This window comes from Pavona decussata, unplaced genomic scaffold (assembly GCF_977016875.1).
Source record: "Pavona decussata unplaced genomic scaffold, jaPavDecu1.1 SCAFFOLD_168, whole genome shotgun sequence".
NCBI classification, from domain to species: domain Eukaryota; kingdom Metazoa; phylum Cnidaria; class Anthozoa; order Scleractinia; family Agariciidae; genus Pavona; species Pavona decussata.
The window spans coordinates 637553-652500 of record NW_028145579.1 but is presented as its reverse complement, the minus strand read 5'-3'; the positions used below and the strand labels follow the sequence as shown (position 1 = coordinate 652500).

Here is a 14948-nt window from a genome sequence, read left to right as displayed (position 1 = left end):
TGCTACCAAGCGATGCAACGACTTTCATGGGTGGTTTAACAGTGAACCGTGGGAGGGATACCACAACTAAAACAGTTCTCTTTACAGCGGTTCCCAGCAGGTTCGTCGCAGTACAGAGGTAGTTGTCCGAGTCAGATCTTCGGGCGTCAATAAGTTGCATGTCACTGTTTTCTAAAATCTTTATCCTTCCCTGTGGCAGCTTACCAAACGACCTTGCCCATGTGACCTTTGGTGCGGGATGACCAGTCACGTGACAAGTTGGAAAGGTGAAGTTACTGCCTTCAATGACGTAAAGCGGACCCGGGTGTAGGGAAATAAGGGGACGACCTGTAAACAAAATATATAAATCAAATCAAATAAATAAATGTCCTCTCAAAAAAGTGCCTCAGAGAGATCTCGTTAATCTTTAAGAAAGATTTCAAAATTGATTGATGGGCGGCTTATCATAAACCTGGGTGTGCACAAGCAATAAAAGAGCTATATGAACCACCTTTGTTTAACACTTCATTTTGAAATCCTCTTAAAACTCGTAGTACATCGTTAACTGACTGTTGTTGACTTGATAGCTCAGTTGGTAGAGCATTGCACCGGCATCGCAGAGATGGATTCGAATCCCGTTTAAGCCTGAATTTTTTCTGGTTTTCTCTTGACAAGAGCTTAAACTGCGTACATAACTGCAATGTCGTTCACTTATTCATTCTTTCATTCGCAGTTTAAATTTATGAATTTCATACATTTCACTTTCAGTTACCGTACCGTTAAGCAAATAATCTAAAAAAAGAGCAAGGCTGATTTCACGGTCAGGGAAGTATACTTCCCTGACCGTGAAATCAACCTTGCTCTTTTTTTAGATTATTTGCTTTACATTTTTTTTGCTGATTAGATCCTTCACTACAGGATCCGGTACTTTTATTTTGTCACGGTGGTCCCTGCAAACACAGTTTATCACTGGTTTTTACTGAACCGTACCGTTCACTACTAATTGTGTTACAGCTTGACTTTTTCCTAAGATGTTCTCTGCTGAACATTGGTATGTGCCAGAGTCACTTCCTTTCACATCCTTTAAATACAGTGTTCCTTTTGACACCGCAGACTTGCTTATTACCGACTGATTGTCCAGTTTTCTCCACACCATGGCAGGCTCAGGATAACCGCTGACGGAGCACTGGAGCGAGACTGATTCAGTTTCGTTAACTGTCACCCTGACAGGAGAAACAGCAACAACTGGAGCCGAAATCGAGTCACCAGGCTCTCCTTTTGAGCCCTGGATGCCTCTGGGGCCCACATCTCCTTTTTGCCCTTTAGCTCCAATTTCTCCTTGCAGGCCTGGAGGTCCCATGATGCCTTGCTTGCCGCTCTTTCCTGGTGATCCCATGATACCCCTATCTCCTTTGTCCCCAGTTCTTCCTCTCTGTCCTCTTCGTCCCCGGGCTCCTTTTTGTCCGCTTGGCCCTGGTGGACCGGGAGGGCCTGGAGGGCCTGCCAAACAGTTGCCGCCCTTTGATTGGCAGAGCTGCAGTCTACCTTCTAATAAAAGCTTGTTGATCTTGAGCATCACGTCTGTTGTGCTTTTAGTGTTCGTCGTGTTCTTGGGTGAATCGGCATTGCGCCTGTATATGTCGCGTTTAGAGGAGAGGAATTCTAAAAGGCAATAAAAATATTTTAGAGACCGATATAACTATTTAGGCCATCCACTGTGTCAATTTGACAGTAAAAACTACACTGGTTTAGCTGAACCAAGAGATGAGTGAACCAGCAATGCAAATATGGCATAGCAGCAAATCGATAAATGATTAACCAGTCACTCATTTACTTTTAAACCTGTCAGAAATTCTTGGTAGTGGACATAAATGGGGAGGAATTCGAAGTCAATCAATCAATCAATCGATCTTTATTTTTTTGTACTTGCTCTTGCTCAAAAATAAAATTACAACAAAGAAAATATTAAAAGTAATAATTGGAGTACTGGCTGCCTGGAATAACCATAGGGGCTAGCGGAACCAGGTAGCCAGTTGACATCAGCAAGAAAGCTGAAGCACAAATGCAAACATAAAAAGAAAAAGAGGAGAGAAAAAACGCTAATTCTACTCTATGAGGGAAACCTAGAATAGTTAAATTTAAATATGAATACAAAAAAGTAATATAAGAAGAGCACACAATAGCTATGGCAACTAATAACAAGCTTTATATTAAACTATAGCAGAAAAAAAGAAAACATTAAGGCTTGGAAAGGTGACAAAACTAAACAAAAGACTAATTTACAGGTAGTTTGGGAAACATCACAACTGCTAATAAGAATACAAGAAACTAATAATCTTTGACAAGATCGCTTTTTACTGAGAGGGTTTTTGAATTTTCACTAATTGAGTTCCACACTTTGGGGCCCTTAAATCTTATATTGAAGTCTGATGAATCTCTTTGATTTTCAATTCCGGACTGAGTTAAAAGTGAACGGCGGCATTATGATATGGAGCTTATCTTCTTTTAAAAGCTCTCTATATGACCTGACATTTGTTTGTCACAGGAAACGACATTATCTTGACATTCAGATATTAATCCCGTTACCGTCGATTTCAACAGTCACGCGAATTTTTTTAAAGCCCGCTCAAAGACACAGCGAGTGAACCGTAGCATATACGACGACTTTGGCAGATCGGCTGTAAAACGCTGTAATATCGAGAGCTCGTCTAAACGGGATTGGTTTGACAACGTTATCGGTAATACCCCTACACTGCTAATGTTCCTTCAGCGTTTGTGTCAACTAGTTTTGGTATTCAACACTATTCTCATGATAGAACTTCCGGGAGCAGAAGATATTATCAACTCGGTTATGAATGATCTCTTCTTTCGATGAGATATGCAGAGAAATCTGTTCCAAAGTTATGTCCTGATATATGATTTGAAGTTGGAAAATACATATTGACCCGGCCAGGGTAAGCTTTCAAGGGAGACACACACAATAGGGTCAATGATCACGTCTGTAAATTCCTGACATTGTGTCTTTGTTGTTTGTTTAATTTAAGCATTGCTTTGGCTCGCTTAGCTGAACTTAAACAAATTCTTATTTTTGCCAGCTAAAGGAACTAGAAAACTATTTCGTTTGGTAAACTATTGAGTTTTCGAAGCCGGTATAAAAAAAATGTCAGTTTCGAGGGCTTTAGGGAGAGTAGACACCGCCCAGGTTGTTACCGATTTACTTTCTATACCAAGCCATGATTTGACCCAAAATTGTTCTACTTATAACCATTTTGCTAAACTGAAGCACCAAAATAAAAAAAATACCAGGAGTATCCTTGATTAACTTCATCCGGTTTGAGTCGTCGTGCGGTAGCTTTGCCTCTCCCTCTGCGACGTCTTCAAGAGCATTTATTCTCTTCTTTTGGTCTTTTAACTCTAATTCAACTCTCAAAAACCCAGCACAGTATAATACAATTGACACAACAGAAATAATGGTAGCAAAGGAAGGCAAACCTTGCCTCTGAGTGATCATTTCGATGAGTATGCTGCTCAACAATCGGCGATCGACTTGATATGTGATATGCAACATTCAGACCAGATTAGATCACGCGCCTCTACCGGGAAAATTGCCAGTTTTCACTTTGAGCTATTTATGTAACCTGTCTTGTCAATCATGGTGTTGAAATTATCTAGGGAACACTGGCTATCAAGACCCTAACCCTATCATGAGACCGGGCTTTTTCCGTCTTCTGGGGCCCGGGACCCCTCCATAAAATTCTGAAAAAGTCATCACGGTTCATAGCGTTTGCGCAATATTGAAAAAATTTATTTGGGTTCAAAGTCGTCGCGGACAGATTCTTCCCCCTTCCCCCATCTTGATAGGGTTAAAAGGCAATTTTCTTATAAAATTAATTAAGTGGCATAAAATGCATGCACGCGGGCAAGTGATCTTACATTTCCACTGTATAAACTAAAGGACTTAATTCAGTTAGTATAAATGTGATGGTATATTTTTTGTAATTGCTGCATTGCAGGTTATTTATCCGGATCTTTTACGCGTGACCTCGTGCAGTCAATGCCCAAGGTTGAAATTAGATTCTGACAGTGGAGGGGGAGCTGATGAGGCTGACGCCTATGATCGAGGTAATCCTATGCCGGGCACTACCTCTGTCTCACGCTGCCTTACGCCAAAAATCACAATCGTGTGCAAGCACGCTGAGCAATTTTGGAACTCAAGCCGAAGATCTTGGGAAAATAAAACCCACATACTGAATGCAGCCTTGGCCACGAGTCCCGAACTAAAACAAACATGATTTCAACGCATTTTATCCTTTGACACAATAGGTCCTTGTTCATTGCTAGTGTAACTATGGGAGTTGAATCAAAAGGGTAAAATGTTGACTCGCTATATATACAAGCAAAGAGAGAAAGAAAGAAAAAAAGAAAGAAAGAAAGAAAGAAAGAAAGAAAGAAAGAAAGAAAGAAAGAAAGAAAGAAAGATTCCCGCCAGTTCAGTGCTTAGGCCCCTGGCCATTCTGAGCTTTACTACTGCCTGGCCGCAAAGCATTATGTAACTGCAAAATCTATGAAATCTATATTTCTGTTGTGCTTTCTTCTTAAATCTCCGTTAAGATTTACAATGGCACCCAAGCGAGTATCATCATCAGCATCAAACGAAGGATCCCCTAAGAAAAAGCGAAAAACTGGGGGCAAGGACAGCAAAACCAAAGGGACGCTTTTATCGTCAGGGAAACCTTCGACAAGCTCAGCAAAAACATCGCCAGTTAAGAACCTTAACCCGAAACGCGACAAACAGGGCAAGCTGATTTTCGCCGATTTTCCAGACTTCAAACCAAACTTGACTCCAAAAGAGGTTCTTCAAGCTGGCAGCTTTGGAGGAACTTACTTTCGACCAATCTATTCAAGCGTGACAGGTACGTACAGCAGTTTTAATGAATGGACAGTTGTTTATTCAGAGTGCGGGACTACATGTATTGTTAAAGTAATGGAAACCCAATGCTTGCGGACAACACTAAAGAACAGAATGCCTACAATCCCACAATATGACAAGAGCTTACGTGGTTTTTCTGTTTCACAGTCTTGCGTACAGTGCACTTAGGATACCCTGGCCTGCATGTAAAAGGCCTTATCACGGTTTTCGACGCCATTTTGACGGGTAGGCAAACAGGCTTGAAATAACAGTGTTTGTATGAAAATCCGATGTCAAATAATTTTCATAAAACATTGCTTCTGAAAAAGTCATGAATTAAAAACTTTTGGCACTAGGAAAAGGACTGTAAGAACAAAAATTGGAGGGATGTAGCTGTGACAGAAAGCGTCCAGTCGTGTTTTGAACTTTCCATACATTTGTCTGTACAGCGATAGACTGCAAAACAGTCGTTTTTTCTCTTACAAAGGCAAAACAGTCGTTTTTTATGCGGGATGCCCTGAGGGGGCATACCGTGTCTAAAAACGAGTCGATTTCTTTTTTTTTTTTTTTTTTTTTTTTTCTTCCTCGTAGTCACAAATCGGTACATTAATTTATTCATTAAACCCTCTCCTCTCCTACTCGGGATGTATTGTTCTGATTGTCTTCAACAGAAGCAAGCCAATCAAAATCCATTCTTGTCGCTTACATTGCGAGGGAGGGGACCCACTCACCCCTACCTGTGTGACGTCAACGCATCATTTTATCTATTTATTAAAAACAGATTAAATTTGTCGCCATATTGTTAACATGTTCTGGACTCAAGTGTGCCATTTTCAAACGGAAATTTTACCATTTTGAAGCGGCAAATCGAAAGAATAACTTCTAAGAAGCACCCGACATTCAAAACGGTGGAAATTGGTAAGTTCCTGGCGAAGGAATCGTGCTTTGTTTGACAGTCTTAGACCACGACGCGAGACTGAAAAGAGGTCATTGAGAAGCTTACGTTATCGCAATGGAATTCCCGCAATTTCCCTTGAAACCCTGAGTAGCGTAACGCAAGGGAAACAACGTAACGCGATCGTCGTGACTCAAACTATTCCATTAGCAAGGATAGTTTTATCAATCGGCGAAGCATACAGTTGAAATAAATGAATCAGCCCCAGCATCACGCGTAATGCCAGTATAGCAGGCATCTTGTTCTCTTACAAGAGTGCGAAGCGCTGTAAGCGTGGATTCGCGCACACAAAGCGCGAGCGCGAGCCTCACACGCCCTGCGAGGAAAAACGACTGTCAGCTTTCCATACAACGAATTCGTTCTGACTCAGATATCACTGGGTGCGAAAATTCGATGACAGCTCCGCCCACATTTAAATATGATACACTCGCTGGGTTTATTTTCACAGGAAATTACATAGGAAAGTTGTCACATCGGCAGAAAATCTTGATTTCAACGGAGCTCTTCTTTGTGCATTCAATTTTACCTCCTAAATGTAAGCGTGTTCGGCTTTTAACCGAAATGTTGGTGGAAGTGTTCTGTTTTTAAATATGAATCAAGCAACACCAAAGAAACCTGCTTCCTCGATGTGGAAGAAAGTCAAAGGAAGCGACCACGGCGGATAATTGCAGATTGTGTGGTCGTTCTTTTAAAATTCAGTATGGGAATTTTAAAACCGGTTGGATATCCTCAGAAAATATGTTTGTTGAGCCCAGAATAAACGGTAAAACGTTGCCGATGCTGGCGAAAGTATCAATGTATCAATGAAAATACTTTCAAATCATAAGCCGTACCATGTGAAAACAGTATGCGATTCATCCACAACAATGAGAGACAACGAGCGACGAGAAAAGGACAGTCTCCTTCAATGTAAACTTCTCGTTTAAAACTTGTTCAGCATAGACAACTTGAATTTCACTATTCCTAACAACATTTAACATCTCGCCTTCAAACTTCAGTTCAGCTGAGGAAAGGTTGAACTCATTTGATGTTATCGGCTCTTCTATGATGCTTAGTGGGCAAATGACAATGATCGTCAGCCCTTCGACTGAAGGAGCTGCTTTTGGGCTCGCGTTCTTCGCCACTGAACAAACAGTTGATAGATAAGACTTTTTCCAAAAACACCAAAAACATCCCTTCCTCTGAGAAGCAACTCGACCGCTTCCTTTCGCTCTGATTTCAGAATAAATCCCAAATCTCTCGCAAGCACATCCAAATCCACGTCTTCCATTTTCCCGCGAAGAGATCATTTGAGCGTGAAATTGACATAGGTTCGATTATCTCTGATAAGGTGCGATTGACATTATGTTGACAGGTAGCGTCATAATTCAACCAATGGGAATTTCCCGTTCGTACAGCAACGGGAAATTTGAACGAATTAGTTGTATGGATAGCCGACAGTCCTATTTTTCAGCGTCTCTCCCCAGTCCCACTCTTCGTTTTCACAGTCGGTCCAGACCTTTCGATCGAAGACCGGGCGTACTACTACGACAAACCAACGCAAAAATACGACTGTTTTGCAGTCTAGTGTAGCAAACCAGCCGTGAGCTGCTACTAAAAATGGTTCGCGGGAAAAAATACAGGGAAATGTATGGAAAGTTCAAAACATGACTGGACGCTTTCTGTCACTGCTACATCCCTCCAATTTTTTTCTTAAAATCCTTTTCCTAGTGCCAAAAGTTTCCAATTCATGAATTTTTCAGAGGTGATGTTTTATGAAAATTATTTGACATCGGATTTCCATACTTGTAAACACTGTTATTTCAAGCCTGTTTGCGTACCTGTCAAAATGGCATCGAAAACCGTGATAAGGCCTATCATGTAATACATGGAACACCAACCTCCCCCCCCCCCCCTTCCCAGGAAACAGGAAACCCCCAGGCAAACCGACCGACGGTCTGGCCAGTAGGTCCACGGCTGCTTACTACTAGTGCCGTGAGGCTTACAGCTGTACAAGTCTTGAAGTGGCTGGTGGTTATTTCCAAATTTCTGCAGGTACCCCAAGCTCCACAAAATTGTATCCCTGAAAAATGTTAACATAAACTTAAGAACTTAACCAAAATAGCAGCATGATATTAACCAGAAGATGCACATGGCAGCTGTTGACACATACATTGTATATATATCTTAATGTTTCTTTATTTCTTGGTACGTTGGGATTGAGGACTGTATAGGTAGCTTCAAATCCAACAGAACAAGTATAGTATAGATCTTGTTAGGCATAAGCCTTGTTTGTAGCTGACCTCCAGGGGATGCACCCAATGAGGGATAGTCAGTTGCCCTTCAAGGGATTCCCTCGACTTTGACTCTCATTTTTTTGAACTGTTTGCCTGAAACTTTTGATCTGTTAGTAAAATAATGGGGGAGCAGGCATGGCATCGTGGTGAGAGCACTCACTTCCCACCAATGCGGCCCAGGTTTGATTCCCTGTGTTAGCGCCATAATGTGGGTTGAGTTTGTGGTTGGTTCTCTTCCCTTCTCCAAGGGCTTTTATCAGGTTTTTCTCCCTCCCCAAAAACTAGCATTCACAAAATTCCAATTTGTTGTGTTTCTTTAAATTCCAAGTCTTGGCTGACTATGGTGGTAATTGCGGCAATGTGAATGTGAAAATTACAAATGAATGTTGTGCTCCAAGGGAATAAATATGCGACCACTGCGGTCAGAAAATTTGCCAAATTATGGTACGCCATGACAGCCTATGAAAAGGAAGGGGTTGCTAAAAAGAAAGCAACATATTAAGGTCATATTAAACTAATTTTAGGAGAAGACAACTTTCATTCAGCTAAATAAATACATAACAGGTATACAGGTTACAGCACAGACAAGTACAAAGAAAGGTGAAGAAAAGAATAGTGCTTGGCATTGCTTACATGTATGTGCTTATGGTTGACAATGAGATTGACAGTCTTCAATAGAGAGGCTAATGATCCTTGATCCCCAATGTTTGTTACTGATTTCTGGTTTCCATTTTTCCCTATTTATATTTTCAATTTTTAGTCATAATAATTTTTTTACCCCACTTTTCCAGAAACAAAATATTCTGCTGATGTCTATAAGGAATTTCCAGCTGATTGGTTTGAAGGCCTTAACATCAAAACTCAAGTCACTTCATCAGTGTATCGCAATGAAGTCAACATGTATAAAGTCAAATGTGGTGGCAGCTTGGAAATGTGGGAATCATCTGGCTGGATTCACAAGCAAGATCCCTATGGCTGGTTTCAATGGTAAGTCATAAAGTATCGCTGACTATAAGTAACCTGAGAATGATGTATTATTCAGTAATGACACAGGCAAACTCGGAAAAAGAAATTCCGAGTGCTCCTATCAGGAGTCGAAACTAAGACCTTCTGATTACTAGTTCGGATGCTCTACCACTGAGCTACAGGAGACTCGTGGGAGCTAAGGCCATTAAACTAGGTTCATGAGACAAACATCCTGCATACTGCTAGGATTGAAATGTCAATGAGTGGCATATGAGTAACCTGTTTACAAACCTTCTATAGTTTGTAGAGATCGTTGAGAACAAGTGTAGGGTTACACCTTAAGAGGGCAGCGGGAAGGGGGGGGGGGGGGAATAGGGCTATTACAAAATTTGGCTTTGAGGTAGGGACGGATGCTCACAAGAGGTGTGGGCCAACATAGAGAAAGGAAAAGGGGGGGGGGGGGGTGCTTAAGAGAGTTTTTTTTTATGATGCATGGCTCATCAAAAGCCAAGAGAAGAGATAACAAGTTTACGAGTTGTGTAAACAAGAAATTAATTAAATTAATGATAAATAGCAATTACATTAAAATGCTAACCTAAGCAAAAACGTCTCAAGTTTGCTTTTAAAAACACTGAGTGTCATGTTAACATGCAGGTCAGCCGGCAGGCTGTTCCATAAAGCCGGTGGCACAACAAAAGTAAAGACCTACATGTACACTGTACCACCAAGTTGGGCGCATTGTCTCTAATAATAGGCGATTATTTGAGCGTAATGATAATAAGCTCTTTTCGTTAACTTTATGATCAAAGCTGATATAGGCTTAAGGATGTACCAAGGTTATTGCAAAGGAAAGCAACAAAACACTGAACTCATATGATTGACTAGCACCTCATCCACGGGGGTGAGGGAGCAGAAATACTCTTAGTTGCTTCATGCCACAGAAACTGAATGACGCTCTGGCAATGTGGGCAATCCATCGCCCAAGTATGTCTTTTGCACTTCTCCTGGAATTCTGGAAACTCATGGAAGTATAAATTTTTATCCAGCTGCTGGAGAACTTCTGGAAAATGGTGGTTTTTCCTTGGTCTACTGGAAAACCCTTGCAGGTTTAGAGATATGATATAGTTAAACGAGTTCAAACTGGCAAAGTGATAGGAGTTACTGTCATTATGTCTTGATCAGTAACCATGCATTTTTGAAGCACCTTTGCAAACTGTTTCTTGATGAGCATGAGACTTCAGTCACACCTTTGTAATGCGCGGATCCATTTGAACCTTCAACATCCCCTACCGGTATACCCTGGGCATTTGACCATTTTCTGTGCCCGAGGAGTGGGGTTTTTTGACGCAAATGGCCTTGCTGAGGAGTGTTGGATTTGAACTTTAACTCTATGTACTGGGGAATTTGAACCTCAGGTGGCAAGTTCACACTTTTCTTCTTGTCCGGTGGAATACATGTGGTTCTCCTGACCTTTGGAAAGGTTTAAGGGGAAAAATGTCGCTTTTTTTTTTCAAATACCTGGGAATTTGCAGGGGGAGGGGGGGGGGGGGATGGTGAAGTTTCAAATTGATCGGCACATAATTAGAGGGTGTAATGTCAAGGAAATGTTGCCTGTGTACTCTGGAAAATTCCTGGAATATCAGTTGCTCTAGATCACAAGGAGCAATAATGACCTTTACTTTCTTTTACAAGCTTCCCTCTGTGGGGAGGGCAGAGGTCAGTTTTGGATCTTACGTATTTTTCTCTTTTTAGGTATTGCAGATTTTATCTGGGTCGGCGCACGGAAGATGATAGACGGCAGGTTGATCGCTGGAAGAAATGCGCTGGGGATAAAGGACGCTGGCGAAATAACCTCATCACAAAGATTGTCCGTAGCGGCTGTGCTTACGATAACTTTGCTGTGTCGCCTGTTGTGCGGCAAACTCTTCAGCACTGGGCTTATAAACTGAACAAAGAAGACTTCGATAAGTACGCCAAAAAGGTCAAACTTTAGACTTCGCGACCTCTTTTTAGCTCATTTTCATGTCCTAGCAACTTGGCCGTGCCACCCTTAACACTGTTGTTCTTACAAACGGATCCTGTCCACTTTTTTCGTCCGAGTCATTACTTTCCTGTAGCAACAAGGAGAGTCCTTGATAAACGGAGGACTTCCGGAGCACTCGTGCTGCTTTCTGATGGGACAGTAGGAGTCGAGAACCGTTCGGGTACTCTTCGGCACTTATTCGATAACTTGGTTAAGGCAGAGATTACGTCCTGTATGACAGGAACTGGAAAGTCTCTAAACTTTTGTACTTGTTAAGACAGGTAAATCCAACACGACAACACGTCAACCAACCTGTGTAATCTTTAAATAATGAATGTAGAGGCAGAGAAACCGTAGGTACTGAACACAAGGCTCATACCGCAAGTCCGTTTTCATTCAGTGTTTCACTTCACGATGTTTTCATCAGTCAGTCCCTTTGTAAAGAGCAAATGGATTTTATTTGTTTTTAATGTTATTGTACACTATTTATAGACAGTGTGCCCATTTTTTTATTTTTATCATTATCGCGAATAAATGAATTAATTGACTCAAATCAGCCCCTTTATTGTTATCACTTTCTTCTTCTTCTTCTTCTTCTTCTTCTTCTTCTTCTTCTTCTTAGTAAGTAAGTAAAGCCTTTATTTAAAGAGGGTGTCACTTAATAGCCAAAGGCTAATAAACTTGTGGCCCTCACAACTATTTACAATCTAAATTACTGTAAGCTAAAATATATATATATATATATATACAGTTAAAATATAAAATATGACAGGATTCGATTATAAGATAAAAAATAAGTTATTAAATTATGAAATGATGCAAAAATTGTTGTTCCTTAAAAATCTTGGCAAACATGTTCTTTTCAAAACATGCTACAGAATTTAGTTTCCTAATTTCAATTGGTGTACTGTTCCACAGTCTTGTTGCCGAAACAGCGAAAGAGCGTCCTCCTTCTGTTTCTCTTTTATATTTAGGACAAACAGCATTAGTGCTTGAATATCTAGTGTTGCGGGAGTGCTGCTTATTATTTAAAATTAAGTGTTCATTTAGATAATTCGGCAAAGTCCCATTAATTCGCTTATACATTATTGTGCATTTATTCATTTATATTATATTGTGCATTTCTTCTTCTTCTTCTTCTTCTTCTTCTTCTTCTTCTTCTTCTTCTTCTTCTTCTTCTTCTTCTTCTTCTTCTTCTTCTTCTTCTTCTTCTTCTTCTTCTTCTTCTTCTTCTTCTGGTAACAAGGTGCCGAAGATTAGATGAGTGAGTCCGTTCTTGGCACACGGTCCGACTATACCATACCATACCATATACCATACCATACCATACCATAATTTTTATTAATACGCGGTGAGTTTCAATGCTTTAGCTGTTGATGTCGTGTAGACTCCATTAGAATCGCGTCATCCTTGCATCAACCTTGTACTCCAATGGAACCTCTCTATGCGAACCTACAGATTTTAGTATCGTCCTTTTTTTTTCCTTTCTTTGTTTGTTTTTCATGTACGATTCGTCGAATTTCAAAACCGACTCTGGCTGACATTTGCACACAGATACACAAATTTCAATGCCCATAATATCTTGACCATCTACTTACACTCGCTGGGTGTCGGGTGTATTCAGCCTGAGGAGTTTTGTCTTCAACACAGTTCCTTTACTGTTGGTCTTGAGGCTTTTAACTTTCTGCTGGATCTGGCCTTTTGTGTTGGAGGTAAGCGCGATGTCATTCATATGTAAATTCAAAGTCGTTTTAAGTTAGATGTTAAAGCCTTCCGACTGTTTTTCTCGTGCTACAATCGATCACAAGGAGGAACAGGAACCCCGACAAGCTACCGGCCTTGATTTACACCAGACTTCACATCAAACCAATCAATTTGACCAGAACAATTGACCACTGCACACTCATACCATCACGCATTACCTTGACCATCTTGACCACAGGTCACCAAAGCGTATGTGACACAGGTTACCATGCAAGTTGCCTGCAATCGCTTTCTCCTTTTCCACGCGACAGACAATTTTGCGCACACTTGCACGTTCGCTCCATGCTGGAAGTCTATTAAGGCACGTCGGAGGTGTACCATGGATGCACAGACGCATAGTCTAACAAAGTGATAAAAGATAATCAAATAATCAGTTTCGATTTTATCTTCTAGTTCGACAAAATTAAAAAAAAAAAAATCCCCTTTTGTCTTCGCTATACATGCCCATACCGTGAAGGGGGATCCAAGCCTTTACCCATCTATATAGCATTTTTGACAGAAAAGGTGACCCTTCAGCAGAAAATGGTTCCCTTTCACATACCCACAGTAGAAACACTGCTTCTCTTTTCGATGGGTCTGTTCGAAACCAGCCCTTCTAAAAACCTGAATGACAGTTTTCCCTAGCCCTACCCTTTTCTATACTTCAGCCCGTAAAATCCTTATACCCTTGGCTGACCGTTTTATCAGATATACCTCAGGCTTGAGAAAGGGTACCGCTTTTCGGGCGGAGTCTCCCCAGCCGTATAGTCGATTATAGGGACCCCCTCCCCCGGAACCATACAGCTTCACTACCTAAAGTATAATCAAACTGGCGAACACAATTTGTAATTGGGTTGTATGCAACGGACATACAGTGTGTGCTTTGGAGTTTCCGTCGCATGCAATTACAACTCGGCTTGTTTTGAATTTCAAAATATATGCGTGACTTTTGCGTGATAAGCGCCTATCCAGTCAGTTACGGGTTTACATAAGGGTGCTGATATTTTTCAGTTTCAGTGATATCTGTGCTGAGAGCGAGCAAAACACGCATGGGGCACTTTTCCTAAGTAACTTGCGTGTTTCGCCAATGTTACTAGAAAATCAAATGAAACTCTCCGTTTTCTTTCATCAACCGCCGCGCCGCATTTCCTGAACTCAATCAATTGTTGCTTTGTTGGGTGGTTATGGGGGCGTTGTTGGAGGTGTTTGGTTCAAAGCAAGTGTCAGCTTACAAACTGATGTGACAAGCCCGAGGCGACGACTATATTAAATTTAAAGGCACACAGCACATATCATTTCTGGCTAGACTCGACTCCCTCTGCGCGTTTAATTTGTGAGTCGTGTCTAGTCTTCGTCTTTAATTTATTTACCCCTCAACGGCAAAAAGATCTGTACGTTGTAAACAGAAGGGTATGCAAGATAAATATTTGGGGACAACTTCATGGCACTCAGGATCGACGCATTAAAGATTAAATCAGTATGGAATTTTGTTTTTGTTTTTTGGGGATTCGATGCGTGAGCAATGATCAAGTTGAACGTCGCGTGATGTAAGCGATATCAGCTCCGTATCTCATTATCCACGGTCTTAATTTAATCCCACTCATGCATGCGACGGCCGTTTGCCAAAACTCACAGGTCTGTTTACTCAAGTTAATTACTGAGGTGCTAAAGAGGGAATCCGAAAAAAATTACGAAAGGATGTTATGTTATATAAAATCCTAACGACTGTAGCGAAGGTGTTGTAGGTACATACGGGATGTTGTCTTTTACAATACTTCAGGGTCCTTCAGCTAATTCAGGGGCTTCAGTCTTCAAGGCAATACTTAGGTACCTTGCTCTGTCATCCTCTCTTGGTTTCTGTATAGACAGACGCAGTACAAAGAACAATAACAGGACTGACTGAAAAGTGGTCTAATCTCACAGTGTGTATTAAAACAGTTAATGCGCTCCTGGCAAAAGAAGTGATCGGCACAAGCACCGCCAAACTCACATTCTGTTACACCGTAAACCCACTTTGCTCGAGTAAATAAAAATCTGTCATCATAGATTTCTTATCAGCTGGGTAGATTTTTTTTTGTTTGTTTGGGATTTTAGACC

General features: G+C 41.0%; 2 protein-coding genes across 6 annotated transcripts in view; one reads left to right on the top strand and one right to left on the bottom strand.

Moving 5' to 3' along the window:
• The window catches only part of LOC146464187 (uncharacterized), a 5971-nt gene extending 2315 nt beyond the window's left edge, over positions 1-3656 (bottom strand). Inside the window, exons 1-3 of the mRNA XM_085130090.1 lie at positions 3283-3656; positions 970-1641; positions 1-327 (exon numbers count right to left, since the gene is read on the bottom strand). The exon at positions 1-327 is cut by the window's left edge and continues 225 nt beyond it. Of these exons, the coding sequence (XP_084986216.1) occupies positions 1-327; positions 970-1641; positions 3283-3547 (1264 nt within the window). The 5' untranslated portion in view covers positions 3548-3656. The remainder of the gene's footprint in view (positions 328-969; positions 1642-3282) is intronic.
• The window catches only part of LOC146464186 (monocarboxylate transporter 10-like), a 25979-nt gene extending 14324 nt beyond the window's left edge, over positions 1-11655 (top strand). For 3 of the 5 annotated variants that reach the window (XM_085130112.1, XM_085130111.1, XM_085130113.1), the window contains 2 exons: positions 3993-4101; positions 4591-4729. In XM_085130112.1, the coding sequence (XP_084986238.1) occupies positions 3993-4060 (68 nt within the window). In that variant the 3' untranslated portion in view covers positions 4061-4101; positions 4591-4729. Of the gene's footprint in view, positions 1-3992; positions 4102-4443; positions 4893-8910; positions 9107-10837 lie in introns of those variants that run through there. The other 2 variants (XM_085130116.1, XM_085130115.1) reach the window with 2 other exon arrangements.
• Positions 11656-14948: the final 3293 nt, after the last annotated feature.